The sequence below is a fragment of the Acinonyx jubatus genome, chromosome C1 (assembly GCF_027475565.1).
Source record: "Acinonyx jubatus isolate Ajub_Pintada_27869175 chromosome C1, VMU_Ajub_asm_v1.0, whole genome shotgun sequence".
In the NCBI taxonomy this organism is placed as follows: Eukaryota; Metazoa; Chordata; class Mammalia; order Carnivora; family Felidae; genus Acinonyx; species Acinonyx jubatus.
In genome coordinates this window covers 71,274,641-71,290,295 of record NC_069381.1, presented here as the reverse complement: position 1 = coordinate 71,290,295, position 15,655 = coordinate 71,274,641, and the positions used below count along the sequence as shown (strand labels likewise).

Below are 15,655 nucleotides of genomic sequence, written 5' to 3'. Positions count from 1 at the left end.
AGATAATATATTTTTGTTAAATTTGTTACAAAATGTATTATAAATGCAATTTCTCTTTCTGTCATTTAACATTTAGTGTTGTTTGTTTGATATCTTTTTGCTGGAGATTTTAATTATTATATACTCAAATTTGTCACTCCTTTACAGGTTTTATTTCTTCATTAGAAATGCCTTCCCTACCTAAAGTATATAAAAATACTCTTCCATATCCTTCTTCTAATTCTTTTATAGCTTTATTTTTATTCCTAACTCATATGAAGTTTATTATTTTGCTGTGAAATAAGTTGTAAAGAACTTGATTTTCTTTTTTCCAAGTAGATTTTCAGTTGTTTCAAAATCATTTAATAAATAGTCACTCTGTATCCCACTAATCTAAACTCTCAAATATTTATTGACCTGTTTTCATTCTCTCTGTTTTCTTCTGTCAATCTGTTAGCCTATTTTGGGGTTCAATACCACACTATTTAATTGTTATATTATTACAGTACTTTTGAGAAGAGCAAGTATTCCTTAATTCATTTTTCTGAAAAGTTCAGCTCTTACTTTAATTCTCTCTTCCATGTGAACTTTAAAATCAGCTCTTCATGTTCCTTTAACATTGAATCTTTCAGTAGAGAAGCAGTATATGTCTTTCTATTTACTTACATCATCTTATATGCCCTTTAATAAAGTTTTGTTATTTCCTTTATTCTGTTCTTACCTCTATCCTGTTAGATTTACTGTTGGTTTCTTATGGACTTTATGATTTACGATGCAATCTTTTTTCCATTATATCTTTTTATTGGTGCTGTATAAGAAATCTACTTACTTTTATGTTTTAACTTTATATCCACTTAAATGATAGGTGGTTCTCATGGGTTCTTTGGGTAAATAATCATATTTAGAGCTTCTGGTTAATCTGATATTTGGTTAGGCATGAACCTATTCTGTGCCTTAATTTTCTCATCTCCTATTTAGTTTCAAACTTAAATAGGAGAATTGGTGTGGAAATTTTTGGTAGTATGAAAGGTAAGACATTTTTAGGATTATTATTTTTGCTCTTTTTAGTTGTCTGTGTCACATTTTCAGTACTTTAGAGGCATTTATGAATAACCCTTAAATTATATAGTATCCTCATCTGCAAAATATTGATAATAAGAGCAATAACAGAGTGATTATCACACATAAGTTGCCAACTATTTCTCCTTTAACAACTTTGACCAGAGCTGAAACTTTTCTTCATCAAAGCATCTGAAACTATCAATGAGTATGGAGTTCTCCATGATCCCATCATGATAATATCAAAAACTTTCAGGCTATACTCTAATATTCAGTGAGGCACATCTACCATAAACTTGGACCAGATATAAGGGCACCTGGCTGGCTTATTTGGTTAAGCGTCTGACCTCAGCTTAGGTCATGATCTCATGGTTTGTGATTTCGGGGTCTACGCCGGGCTCTGTGCTGACAGCTCAGAGCCTGGAACCTGCTTCAGATTCTGTGTCTCCCTCTCTCTCTCTCTGCCCTTCCCCTGTCCTCTCTCTCTCTCTCTCTCAAAAATAAGTAAACGTTAAAAATATATATATACTATAAACTTTGACAGATACACATTACATTTCCAAGAACTTGCTGAAAACCTATAGGGTTCTGACAACTGAAAGTATTTTTCTTAATATGATTAAGAATATTCATAACCAGAAGTAAACTGAAGAGACATTTTTTTTGGTGGGATTTTTGTGGTTCAGAAGAAAAATAAGACAGAAGTTAGAATGTTATTTCTTGTTTTCCCATTTCAGACTAAGTAAAATATTATACTTCAGAAATTCTAAATTTTAAGTAATCAGAGTACAAGTGTAATGGTTCAAGCAGTTGCCTATTTTCTCTCTAATATTTACTTTGTTTTTTAGGGACATTTAGGATTGATGGGACCTGATGGAGAACCAGGAATTCCAGGATATAGGGTAATCATTTCTAATTGGAAATTAAAATGTGTGTATTTACATGAAAATGGCTATATAAAGATGTCATTCCAATTATGCAGATTAAGATGAAATCTCACTGATAAACCTTGCTACTGCATTTAGGCTTCATCCCCCTAGAGAATGAATCTTGTTTTTCTTTCAGAATAGTGCAGTATCTAATGGCATGTCCTTGGTGGTATTAGGTAGAACATGCACAAATGATACAGAGAATGTCTACTTTCTTGTCCTTTTGTTAGGGCCACCAGGGCCAGCCAGGCCTTTCTGGGCTGCCAGGACCTAAAGGAGAAAAGGTATGTGTGTATATTGACTTTGCAATCGTAAAGTTAAATATTTAATTTTTGTGTTCTTTCTGAAAGTGTGCATGGAAACATTTTCAAAGAATAAAAGAAAACACTTTTCCATTTGGGAAGAATTGCAAATTCTAGAAGGTAAATACCAAGAGATGAAAATTTAAGTCATTAAAATGTCTTCAATAGGTTGTTTCAAGATATTCATGAAATAATATATGGTAAAATACTTTGTAATCTATAAAGCTTTGTAAACTTAAAATTAATTACTTGTTGAAACAGATTGTGAGACTCTAGATTAAATGACCAGTATGTTTATAGTGAAATTTATAGTAAAATTGTTCTGGGTTAAGAATAACTATAATAATACTACTCTTAATTTGCAATATCACTGGAAACCTGAAACTTTGAACAAATTCCTAAACTGCTTTGTATGTAATTAAAGCTGATAGACACTTCTGAGAACCATATAGGAATTACAACTGTATAAGATATCCTGTGCTAGGTTTTATAGGTAAAGTTTTGCATTTAAAAAAGATAAAGCCAGATTGTAGATGTCATAACATATGAGACAATGATAAGCTACATATTTCAAAGTTTATTTTATTGATTTGATTTTGTTTGTAAATAATTATCTTCATTATAGGGTTATCCAGGAGAGGATAGCACAGTGCTAGGACCACCTGGGCCTCGAGGTGAACCAGTAGGTCTTTTTCTACAATTATTTTGATGTTTCAAGATAAAATGCAATGAATATAATAGATTCATATGACCAATCACATCTTTTCGGGGAGTTTTATTCTGTTAGTTTCATAACATGGTTTTGTAGGCACATACTATTTATAGTTGTATTATCTAAATGTAAAATCTATTTATATCCAAGTCAAGATCCTTAGCATAATATATAGTTTAATTACGGTGACTTTCCAAATCTAACTTTCAGCATGAAATGCACTATAACAACCTTTTGCAGAGATTATCAAAATACTATATTCTAGATATTTTAGGGCAGACATTTCTTCAATCATCAAATTCATGGGGCGCCTGGGTGGCTCAGTTGGTTAAGCATCTGACTTTGACTCAGGTCTTGATCTCACAGTCCATGGATCTGAGTCCTGCATCGGGTTTTGTGCTAACAGCTTAGAGCTTGGAGCCTGCTTTGGATTCTGTGTCTCCTTCTCTCTCTTCCTTTCCCCTGCTCACTCTCTCTCTCTCTCTCTCAAAAGTAAATAAATAGTAAAAAAATGTTTAAAAAATCATCAAATTCAGATTTATTTCTGAGTATTAAAAAAATCTGACCTGTATACTTTTTTATAGTAATTTACATATAGTTACCAAATGACTTTAAAACTGAATCAGTTATTATAACCAATACCCTTTGAAGATCACTGGTCCATAGTCTTCTAATTAAGTATCTGAAGGTTAACTATAAACTCTGTTTTGAAAAGTTATTATAGGGGAACTTGGGTGGTTCAGTTGGTTGAGCATCTGACTTCAGCTCAGCTCACAATCTCCAAGTTTGTGGGTTCAAGCCCCACGTCAGGCTATGTGCTGACAGCTCCGAGCCTAGAGCCTGCTTCAGATTCTGTGTCTCCCTCTCTTTCTGCCCCTCCCCCACTCTCTCTCTCTTTCAAAAATAAACATTAAAAATATATGTTAAAGAAAAGAAAAGTAGCTATTGTAGCTTTGATTATCTGAATGACCATCCCTATATTCATATTTTATGAAAATAATCTTAAAGGGCATATGTAAATTAAATAGGTAGAATAAAAGTGTTTAACTCATAGAAATAAATATAATTGGTTTGATTTTCAATTTTCTACATGATATCATATAAGATTTTAAAAATCCTAGGGGTGCCTAGGTGGCTCAGTCGGTTAAGCATCTGACTTTGCTAAGGTCATGATCTGATGGTTCATGGGTTCAAGCCCCACTTTGGGCTCTGTGCTAACAGCTCAGAGTCTGGAGCTTGCTTTGGATTCTGTGTCTCCCTCTCTCTCTGCCCCTCCCCCGGCTCATGCTCTGTCTCTTTTTCTCTCTCCTAAAAATAAATAAACATTAAAAAATATGTTTAAATACTAAAGCAGAAGGATCACATTACATAGTTACTTCTGGTGCTTTGATCTGACTCTCTGGAGATGAGTGAAAGTTATATTTTGTTTTAGAAATACAAAAGATTTTAGAATTATTCTGATTAAATCAAGCCATCTCATATAGAGGCATACTTATCTATAAAATATATATAAGGTTTTTATCAAATATGTTCTAGTCTCTCTAAAGCCCCAACAGGGAAAAATATGGAAATAATGCAAAAACTTAAAAGCAAATGGAAACATATGGGCAAATAGTGTATAAAAGTGCTTGTTTTTCCCCAGATTCAAGTACGCCAGAATCAAAGAATGTCACTAAAATATAATAAATATATTAAAAGTCTAGCATAACAATCATTATTTTGTCTAGTAGACATAAAACAGGTGTGAAACTTAAACCAAGAATATTCTAAATCATTAAAACAGAGCCAGAGATTATTGTCCTTACATTATGTCAAATATCTTTACTCACATAGGAATAAGTTAAAATTTGTCAATCAATTGTCCTCATCAATTTTATGGTTTTCACAAAGATTTCAATCTGACTTTCTTTTTAGATAGTAGGTCCTCGTATGCAAAAATTGCTTTTCCAAGTATAATTTACACTAGATAATTTGAATAGTTTATCGTATCAAAGAATTTATGTTAGGAATATTTGAAAAAAAGTTAAAAGTGTAGGTTTATTAGCTACTACCATACAGATTAAAATAAATAGATGCAATTTTTATTAGGTTAATTTATATCTTAAAAATTAAAAAGAATAAACAACAGAGTTTCTGATCAAGAATGTTAAAGTAGGTAGCTATTAGATGCTTTTAAAAAGATCATTAAACAGTGTCTCCCAAAACAGCTCCCATCCTGCCACACCCTGCAGGTGGCCTTGCCCAGGACTGGTGTTCTCCAAAGTAGCTCTTGTCCCAACACACCAAACGAGTAGTTTTGGCCTGGACTGGCGCCCTTCCAGAGTGGCTCCTGACAGGAACAAGGGGCAAGGCCCACCCATCAGTATGCCTACAACAGTCCTGGCCTGACCTCATAGCCAGGCACACCAGGGGCTATCCCACCCACCAGCACACCCACAGCCGCCACAGCCAGGCCTCTCAGCCAGCCATGTCAGGAGCCAGTCCTGCCCACCAGTGTGCCCACAGCAGTTGTGGCCAGTCATTGCAGCCAATGGGCCAGGAGCCAGCCCCACTTACAAGCATGCCAGCAATAAGAAGGCACAAAGAGACTACACAGGGCACTCCTGGAGCACCTGGTTCTGGTGACAAAGGAGGAGTGTGTTTCTAAGGCCCAACGGACACCTTCTATATGAGACCACTCCATCAAGACCATGAGGCATAGCTGATCTACCTAATACATAGAAACACACACAGTGAGTCAGGCCTAACAAGGAGACAGGAGGACGTTCCAAATAAAATAAGACAAAACCTCAGGAAGGAACCAAACGAAACAGAGATAAGCAATCTGCCTGATAAAGAATTCAAAGTAATGGTCATAAAGATGCTCATGGAACTCAGAAGAAGAGTCATTGAACAATGAGAAATTCAACAAAGAGATAGAAAAATAGAAAAAATAACTAATCATAACTTAAGAATTCAATAGCTGAAATGAAAAAAAATATACACTAGGGAGAACAATGGCAGATTAAAGGATATAGACAGGTCAGCGATCTGGAAGACAAGGTAGTGGAAGTCATCCAAACTGAAGAGTACAAAGAAAAAGGTTAAGAAAAAGAGGATAGTTTAAGGAACCTCTTGGACAATAAATATCAACAGAAGTCTTATAAAATAGACTTTAAAGCAAAGAGTGTAACAAGACAAAAGGAAGAAATAATAAATGAAAACTTCCCTAACCTGGGGAAAGAAACAAACATCCAACTGCAAGATGCACAGAGAGCTCCAAATAAGATGAACCCAAAGAAGTTCACACCAACAGAGAGTAAGTAAATTGTCAAAAATTAAAGGTAATGAGAGAATCTTAAAAACAGCAAGAGTAAAGCAACTGGTTACTTACAAGGTAACACCTAAAAGATCATGAGCTGATTTTTCAGCAGAAATTTTGTAGGCCAGAAAGGAGAGGCCTGATATACTCAAAGTGCTGAAAAGAAAAACCTACAACCAGAATACACTTCCTGGAAAGATTGTCATTCAGAATTAAAGAGATAAAGAGTTTCCCAGACAAATGAAAGTTAAAGGAATTCATCACCACTAAACTGGACTTACAAGAGAGGTTAAAGGGACTTCTTAAAATGGAAAAGAAAACATCATAAATAGAGGTAAAAAAAAATTATGAAAGAAAAAGGCTCATTGGTAAAAGCAAACATACAGTAAAGAGAGTGGATCAACTACTTATAAAGCTGGTATGAAGGTTAAAGGACAAAAGTAGAAAAAACAACTATATCTACAATAATTACCTAAGGGATATACAAGATAAAAATATGTAAATTATGGCACCAAATACACAAAACATGGGGAGAGGGGAATAAAAAATGTAGGGCTTTTAGAAAGTGTTTGAACTTAAATGACCATCAACTTAAAATAGACTGCTATATACATAGGGTGTTATATATGTAACTCATGGAAACCTCAAACCAAAACCTACAATAGATTCACAAAAAAATAAAGAAAAAGGGATCCAAACATAACACTAAAGAAAATCATCAAATCACAAAGGAAGAGAGCAAGAGAGGAACAGAAAAGAACTACATATACAAACCAGAAAACAGTTAACAAAATGGCACTAAGTACCTACCTATCAGTTGATACTTTAAATGTAAATGGATTAGATCTTCCAATCAAAAGACATAGGGTGACTGAATGGATAAGAAAAATAAGACCCATTTCAGGGCACCTGGGTGGCTCAGTCAGTTAAGTGACTTCAGCTCAGGTCATGATTTCAAGTCTGTGAGTTCGAGCCCCACATCAGGGTCTATGCTGACAGCTCAGAGCCTGGAGCGTGCTTCAGATTCTGTGTGTGTATGTGTCTCTCTCTCTGCCCCTCCCCCACTCAAACGCTGTGTCTCCCTGTCTCTCTCTCAAAAATAAAGAAACATTAAAAAAATTAAAAAAAAAAAAAGACCCATCTATATGCTGCCTACAAGAGACTCACTTCAGACCCAAAGACACACACAGATTGAAAGTGAAAGGATAGAAAAAAATACTCCATTCAAGTGGAAATGAAAAAAAAAAAAACAAACCAGGGGTATCATATCAGATAAAATAGACTTTAAAATTAACACTGTAACAAGACAAAAGGAAGGGCACTACATGATGATATAGGGTTCAATTCAACAAGAGGATATAACAATTATAAATATCTATGCACCCAACTTAGAAACACTTAAATTTAAAAAGCAGATATTAACAGACATCAAGGGAGAAATTGATAGTAATACAATAGGAGTAGGACACTTTAATACTCCACTTACGTCTATAGATGGATCATCCAGACAGAAAGTCAATAAGTAAATAGTAACCTTAAACAACACATTAGACCAGAGGGACCTAATGGGTATATACAGAACAGTCCATTCAAAAACAGCAGAATATGCATTCTTCTCAAGCGCACACAGAACATTATCTAGGAAAAATCACATGTTAGACCACAAAAAACATCTTAATAAATTTAAGAATATTGAAATCATATCAAGCATCTTTTGTGATCACAATGATATGAAACTAGAAATTAATACCAAGAAAAAAATGGAGAAAATACACAAATACATGGAAGCTAAACAACATTCTGCTAACTAAACATTAGTTTTGTTTGAAGACAAATGGAAATAAAAGCACAGCATCCCCAAATCTACTGCAAACAGGTTTGCCAAGAAATTGGCCAACCTAGAAAAAAAAAAGACAAAATCCTAAACCCTTATAATCTTCCAAAACTGAATCAGGAAGAAATAGAAATCTGAGCAGACTGATTACTGGTAATGAAAATGAATCAGTAACCAAAAAACTCCCAATAAACCAAACTCAGGGACCAGATGGCTTAACAGGTGAATTTTTCCAAACATTTAAGGAAGTGTTTATACCTATCCTTCTCAAACTATTCAAGAAAAATTAGAGGAAGGAATGCTTTCACATTCATTCTATGAGGCTAGCATTGTCCTGATACCAAAACCAGAAAAGACAGTACAAAAAAGGAAAGTATAGGCCAATATCCCTGAAGAACATAGATACAAAAATTTTCAACAAAATATTATCAAAAAAAAAAAAATTCAGCAATACATTAAAGGGATCATATTCCACAATCAAATAAGATTTATTCCAGGGATGCAAGGATGATTCAGTATTTGCAAATCAATTAACTTGATACACCACATTAACAAAATGAAGGCTAAAAATCATGATCTTCTCAATAGATGCAGAAAAAGCATTTGACAAAATTCAACATCCACTTATGATGAAAACTCTCAATAAATTCCTTAACATAAGAAATGCCATATATGGCAAACCCACAACTAGCATCATACTCAATGGTGGAAAGCTGAAAGCTTTTCCTCCAAGATCAGGAATAATAGAAAGATGCCTACTCTCACCACTTTTATTCAACATAGTACTGGAAATGTCAGCTATAGCAATAAGAGAAGAAAAAGAAAGGAAAGACATCCACATTGGTAAGACAGAAGCACAACTGTCAACATTTGTAGATCACATTATACTGTAAATACAAAATAAAGACTTCACCAAAAAACTATTACAACTACTAAATTAGGATACAAAATGAATATACAGAAATCTGTTGCATTTCTATACAATAAAAACAAATTATCAGAAAGAGAAATTAAGAAAATGATCTTATTTATAATTGAATAAAAATAAAATTGAATAAAAATATCTAGGAATAAATTTAGCCAGGGAGGCAGAAGACCTATATTCTGAAAACTATAAGACATTTATGCAAGAACTGAAGATGACAAAAATAAATGGAAAGATACACTGTTTGCGGATTGGAAGAATTAATATTGTTAAGATGTCTATGCTATCCAAAGCAAGCTCCATATTCAGTACAATTCCTATCAAAATTCCAATAGTATTTTTCAAAGAACTAGAACAAATGATCTGAAATTGTATGCAATGACAAAAGACCCTGAATAGCCAAAACAGTCTTGAGAAAGCTGCAGGTATCATGCTGCCTGATTTCAAACTGCACACAAAGCTGTGGTTATCAGAACAGTTTGGTACTGGCACAAAAAGAGACACATAGGTCAATGGAACAGAATAGAGAGACCAGGAATAAACACACACTTATATGATCAATTAATATACAATGGGGAAAATATAATCTTTTCAATAATTGGTGTTGGGGAAACTGGACAGCTACATGCAAAAGAATGAAACTGGACCACTTTTTTCCATTACATGCAAGAATAAACTCAAAGTGGATTAAAGACCTAAATGTAAGACCTGAAATCATAGAACTTCCAAAAGAGAACAGGCGTAAACTCTGGCACATCAGTCTTAGCAGTATTTTTGTGGTATGTGTCTCCTCTGGCAAAGGCAATAAAAGCAAAAATAAACAATTGGGACTACATCAAACTAAAAAGTTTTTTACGGTAAAGGAAATCATCAACAAAACAAAAAGGCAAATGGGAGAAGATATTTGCAAATGATATATCCAGTAAGAGATTAATATCCAAAATATATAAAGAACTCCTACAACTCAACACAAATAAACCAATCTGATTTTTAAAATGGGCAGAGGACCTGAATAGGCATTTTTCCAAAGAAGACGTATAGAAGGCCAATAGACGTATGAAAAAATGCTCAACATCACTAATCAGGGAAATGCATATCAAAACCACAGTGAGATTTCACCTCATAGCTGTCAGAATGACTAGTATCAAAAAAGAACAAGAAATAACAAATGTTGGTGAGAATGTGGAAAAAAAGAAACCGTCATGCACTGTTGGTAGAATATAAATTGGTGCAGCCACTACGTAAACCAGTATGGAGATTACTCAAAAAATTAAAAATAGAGATACCACAGGATCCAGCTATTTGACATCTGGGTATTTATCTGAAAAAAAAATTGAAAAACATAATATGAAAAGATACATACACCTGTATCTTCATTGTATGTATGTTCATTGCAGCATTGTTTACAATAGCCATGATATGGAAACAACCTAAGTGTTCACTGATACACAAATGGATAAAGAAGATGTATATATATACACACACACAAAATGTAATATTACTTAGCCATAAAAAGAGTGAATTCTTGCCATTCATGACAACAAAAATGAACCTAGAGGGCATTATGCCCTTTTGTGAAATAAGAGAGGAACAAATTGTGTATTATTTTACTTACATGTGGAGTCCAAAAAACAAAACAACACAAAACAGAAACAGATTCATAAGTACACAGAACAAACTGGTGATTGCCAGAGGGGAGGGTATAAGGAGATGGGTGAAATAGGTGAAGGGGATTAAGAGTTATAGACTTTCAGTTATAAAATACGTAAGTCATGGGGATGTGAAGTACAGCATAGCGAATATAGTCAATAGTATTATAATAACTACATATAGTGACAGATGGTGACCAGACTTATTCTGGTGATCATTTCATAATGTGTATAAATGTCAAACCATTATGTTGTATGCCTGAAACTATTATAATATTGTATGCCAACTGTACTTCACAATATAAAAATAAATAAATAAAAAGATGATTAAATTGATCTTCTAATTAATGGAATGATTACATGGCTGAATGATCCAGATTAAATCTTTTTCTATCATTTTAACATTAAGTAAAAATGCAAGTTAATTTGACATCATGTATAACATACTTCATCCATCTGAAAATTCATAATGTTTAAGTGAACTTCATTTCTTCAATGTTTTTCCTAGCAAGATCATTATGAGATTCTCTTCAAATAATTCAATGCTTATGATGTTCTTAATGTTATTGATATTCAGTCTTTTGAAATATATTAGTGGAACTAAACAAATAATTATACATTTGGTTTCACATTTTTGGGGGAAAAAATATGCCACACTAACTGTATTATCTGCATTCACAAATACTTGGATCCAGCTGTGGAACTGATTGTTTTTGCATGTGGTCTCTGTAGGGTCCTGTGGGGGAACAAGGAGAGAGAGGAGAGCCTGGAGCAGAGGGCTATAAGGTAAGTACAGCAAATTTCACACCTTGCTTCTAAATTGAATCAGTGTTCTCTGGTGGTTTTGCTCAGTTTCAAATGAAAATAAGCGTCATTGAGTTATGAGTAATATCTTAAGGTTTTGATCCCAGAAGAAGCCTAGTTCTTTGTACTTTCTGTTCCTTTTTTTCTGGACTCATTTTCTCCTCCTCCCATTGCTGCTTTTTTCTCATCATCCGATCTCAGCTGAAATGTTACTTCGGGAAAGGCCTTCTCTTTCTATTCTTCACTTTGCATCATATTAGATTTACTTCATGATATTTAATGCCATCTATATTATCTAACCACTTTTTTTTATATACATTTGGTTTTTTGTTTAGTGTCTTATCTTTCCCTACCAAAAAGTAAGATCCATGAAAATGAGACTCTTGTCTGGCCTTTTCATCATTATATACCCAATTTCTAGAACATAATGTTCCTGATGTATAGTAGGAATTCAATAGAGTTGTCAAATAGGTGGATGAATGTCATTATATTCTCAAGCCTTCTGTCAGTTTTTGTCCTCTTCCACTCTTAGAAGGATTTTATGAGACCAACTTCATCAGCCAAAATTGTATTAGATTTTGTATAGAATTTATTCCGTGTCATTTTTATTAGCATATTTATGTTTAGGATGTTCTCTATTCCTGTCTTATCTCTCTTCCCTTCCTGTTTATAGTGTCAGTTGCTAAACAAATTGGTCATCTGCTAACTCTCTCCCTATAGTTTCTATGTCATTCATTTTCTCACAACATTCTGTACATACAGTATTATCTAAACTTTATCTACATAAATCCTATCTTTCCTTCATAATCTAGTACAGACTCCCTTTTCCTAAGCTCACCCTAACAGTAATCTTTCCATATTCCTCAGTCCTATAATATTTATTATTTATAGAAGTTATTCAATAGAAATATTTTACCATCTTATGTTGCTAATATATTTGCTAATTATTTTTAATGTGCAGATATCTTAGCTCCCTAATTTGAATATGACCTCTCTCTTTCTTCTACAATGTTTTGTTCTGAGTTTTGTACATAATAGTATATAATATGTATATAAACATAATTCATTTTTACTAGTGAATTGATGGGTTGTTTGATCCAATATACCCCTCTCCCATGTAAAATATCAGTGGCCATATTTGAAATGAAGACTTAAATAGCCAGATTGAATGGACAAGCTTGTAGGTAGGTAACTATCATCAATATATTAATTTCCTCAAGCCTGAAATCTGAAAAATCAACTTTCACTTCCTAAAATTCTCTTTGAAGTAAATGTTGAAGGTCATTCTAAATGTTTGTGAAATTGTTGTGGTGGCCATCTTGTACTTCTTCTATTTTTAGAGAAACATTTTTTGAATGCCACATATATTGTTTCCAATTTACATAACATTTGGATCTATAAGTGTTTCTTAATCCAAGGAATTCAGTGTATTTAGGTTCTTTTTGGGTTGAGAAGCCAACCCACTGCTTCCAGAAAAATTTGAAAAGCATCTTAAACTTCCTTAGCTTTTTTTTTTTTTTGCTTGAAAAACAACATGACTCTATTTTTTTTAGTTCATTTTCAGGTTTTTTTCATTTTTTTCATTTTTTAATTTTTTAAAATTTACATCCAAGTTAGTTAACATATAGTATAATGATTTCAGGAATAGAATCCAGTGATTCATCATGTACTTATAAGACCCAGTGTTCATCCCAACAAGTGTTCTCCTTATTGCCCCTTGCCCAACTAGCCCATCCCCCCACTCAAAACCCCTCCAGCAACCCTAAGTTTGTTCTCTATCTTTAAGCATCTCTTATGATTTGTCTCCCTCCCTGTTTTTATATTATTTTTGCTTCCATACCCTTATGTTCATCTGTTTCATATCTTAAATTCCACATATGGGTGAAGTCATATGACATTTGTCTTTCTCTGACTGAATAATTTCACTTAGCATGATACACTCTAGTTCCATTGCAACTGGCAAGATTTCATTCTTTTCCATCGCCGAGTAATATACCATTGTATATATATATACCACATCATCTTTATTCATTCATCAGTCAGTGGACATTTGGGCTCTTTCCATACTTTGGCTATTGTTGATAGCACTGCTATAAACATTGAGATGCATGTGCCCCTTCAAAACAGCACGCCTGTATCCTTTGGATAAATTCCTAGTAGTGCAGTTGCTGGGCCTTAGGGTAGTTCTATTTTTAATTCTTTAAGGAACTTCAACACTGTTCCAGACACCAGTTTGTATTCCCACAAATACTGCAAAAGGGTTCCCCTTTCTCCACATCCTCCCCAGCATCTGTTGTTTCCTGAGTTGTTAATTTTAGCCACTCTGACTGGTGTGAGGTGGTGTCTCAATGTGGTTTTGATTTGTATTTCCCTGATGATGAGTGATATTGAGCATCTTTTCATGTTTCTGTTGGCCATTTGGATGTCTTCTTTGTAAAAGTGTCTATTCATGTCCTCTGCCCATTTCTTCACTGGATTATTTGGTTTTGGGGTGTTGAGTTTGATAAGTTCTTTATAGATTTTGGATACTAACCCTTTATCTGATAGGTCATTTGCAAATATCTTTTCCCATTCTGTTGATTGCCTTTTAGTTTTGTTGATGGTTTCCTTTGCGAAGCAGAAGTTTTTTATCTTGATGAGGTCCCAATAGTTCATTTTTGCTTTTGTTTCCTTCCCTGTGGAGACATGTCAAGTAAGATGTTGCTGCAGCCAAGGTCAAAGAGGTTTTTGCCATCTTTCTCCTCTAGGATTTTGATGGCTTCCTGTCTTACATTTAGGTCTTCCATCTAATTTGAGTTTAATTTTAAGTAAGAAAGTGGTCCAGGAGCATTCTTCTGCATGCCACTGTCCAGTTTTCCCAATACCATTTACTGAGGAGACTGTTGTTTTTCCATTGGATAGTCTTTCCTGCTTTTTCATATATTAGTTGGCCATATGTTTGTGGGTCCATTTCTGGATTATCTATTCTGTTGCATTGATCTATGTGTCTGTTGTTGTGCCAGTATCATACTTTCTTGATGATTACAGCTTTGTAATACAGCTTGAAGTCCAGAATTATGATGCCTCCAGCTTTGATTTTCTTTTTCAGGATTGCTTTGGCTATTGAGGGTCTTTTTTAGTTCCATACAAATTTTAAGATTCTTTGTTCTAGCTCTGTGAAGAATGCTGGTGTTATTTTGATAGGGATTGCACTGAATATGTAGATTGCCTTGGAAAGTATTGACATTTTAACAATACTTATTCTTCCAATCCATGAGCATGGAATGTTTTTCCATTTCTTTGTGTCTTCTTCAATTTCCTTCATAAATTTTCTATAGTTTTCAGTGTATAGATTTTTCACCTCTTTGGTTAGGTTTATTCCTAGGTATATTATGGTTTTTGGTGCAATTGTAAATAGGACCGATTCCTTGATTTCTCTTTCTGCTGCTTCATTATTGATGTATAGAAATGCAGCCAATTTCTGTACATTGATTTTATATCCTGTGACTTTGCTGAATTCATGGATCAATTCTAGCAGTTTTTTGGTGGAATCTTTTGGGTTTTCCACATAGAGTATCATGTCATCTGCAAAAAGTGACAATTTGATTTCCTCCTCGCCAATTTGGATGCCTTTTATTTCTTTGTGTTTTCTCATTGCTGAGGCTAGGACTTCCAACACTATGTTGAAAAACAGTGGTAAGAGTGGGCACACTTGTCATGTTCCTGACCTTAGAGGGAAAGCTCTCAATTTTTCCCCATTGAGGATGATATTAATGGTGGGTCTTTCATACATGGCTTTTATGATCTTGAGGTATGATCCTTCTATCCCTGCTTTCTTGAGGGCTTTTATCAAGAAAGGATGTTGTATTTTGTCAAATGATTTGTCTACATCTATTGAGAGGATCATGTGGTTCTTTTTTTTTAAAATGTTTATTTATTTTTGAGACAGAGAGAGACAGAGCATGAGCAGGGGAGGGGCAGAGAGAGAGGGAGACACAGAATCCGAAGCAGCTCCAGGCTCTGAGCTGTCAGCACAGAGCCCGATGTGGGGCTCAAACTCATGGACCGCGAGACCATGACCTGAGCCAAAGTCAGACGCTCAACCGCCTGAGCCACCCAGGCGCCCGAGGATCATGTGGTTCTTATTCTTTCTTTTATTAATGTGATGTATCACATTGATTG

At 34.2% G+C, this 15,655-nt stretch overlaps 1 protein-coding gene across 18 annotated transcripts in view; it reads left to right on the top strand.

Moving 5' to 3' along the window:
• COL24A1 (collagen type XXIV alpha 1 chain) overlaps window positions 1-15,655 on the top strand; it is a 398,176-nt gene that overhangs the window by 302,600 nt on the left and 79,921 nt on the right. For all 18 annotated transcript variants that reach the window (XR_008295013.1, XM_027058695.2, XM_053214348.1 and 15 more), the window contains 4 exons: window positions 1,887-1,940; window positions 2,198-2,251; window positions 2,895-2,951; window positions 11,423-11,476. Coding sequence is in view for 17 of the 18 variants with exons in the window: in XM_027058695.2 (XP_026914496.1) it covers window positions 1,887-1,940; window positions 2,198-2,251; window positions 2,895-2,951; window positions 11,423-11,476 (219 nt within the window). In the remaining variant the exon portion in view is untranslated. The remainder of the gene's footprint in view (window positions 1-1,886; window positions 1,941-2,197; window positions 2,252-2,894; window positions 2,952-11,422; window positions 11,477-15,655) is intronic.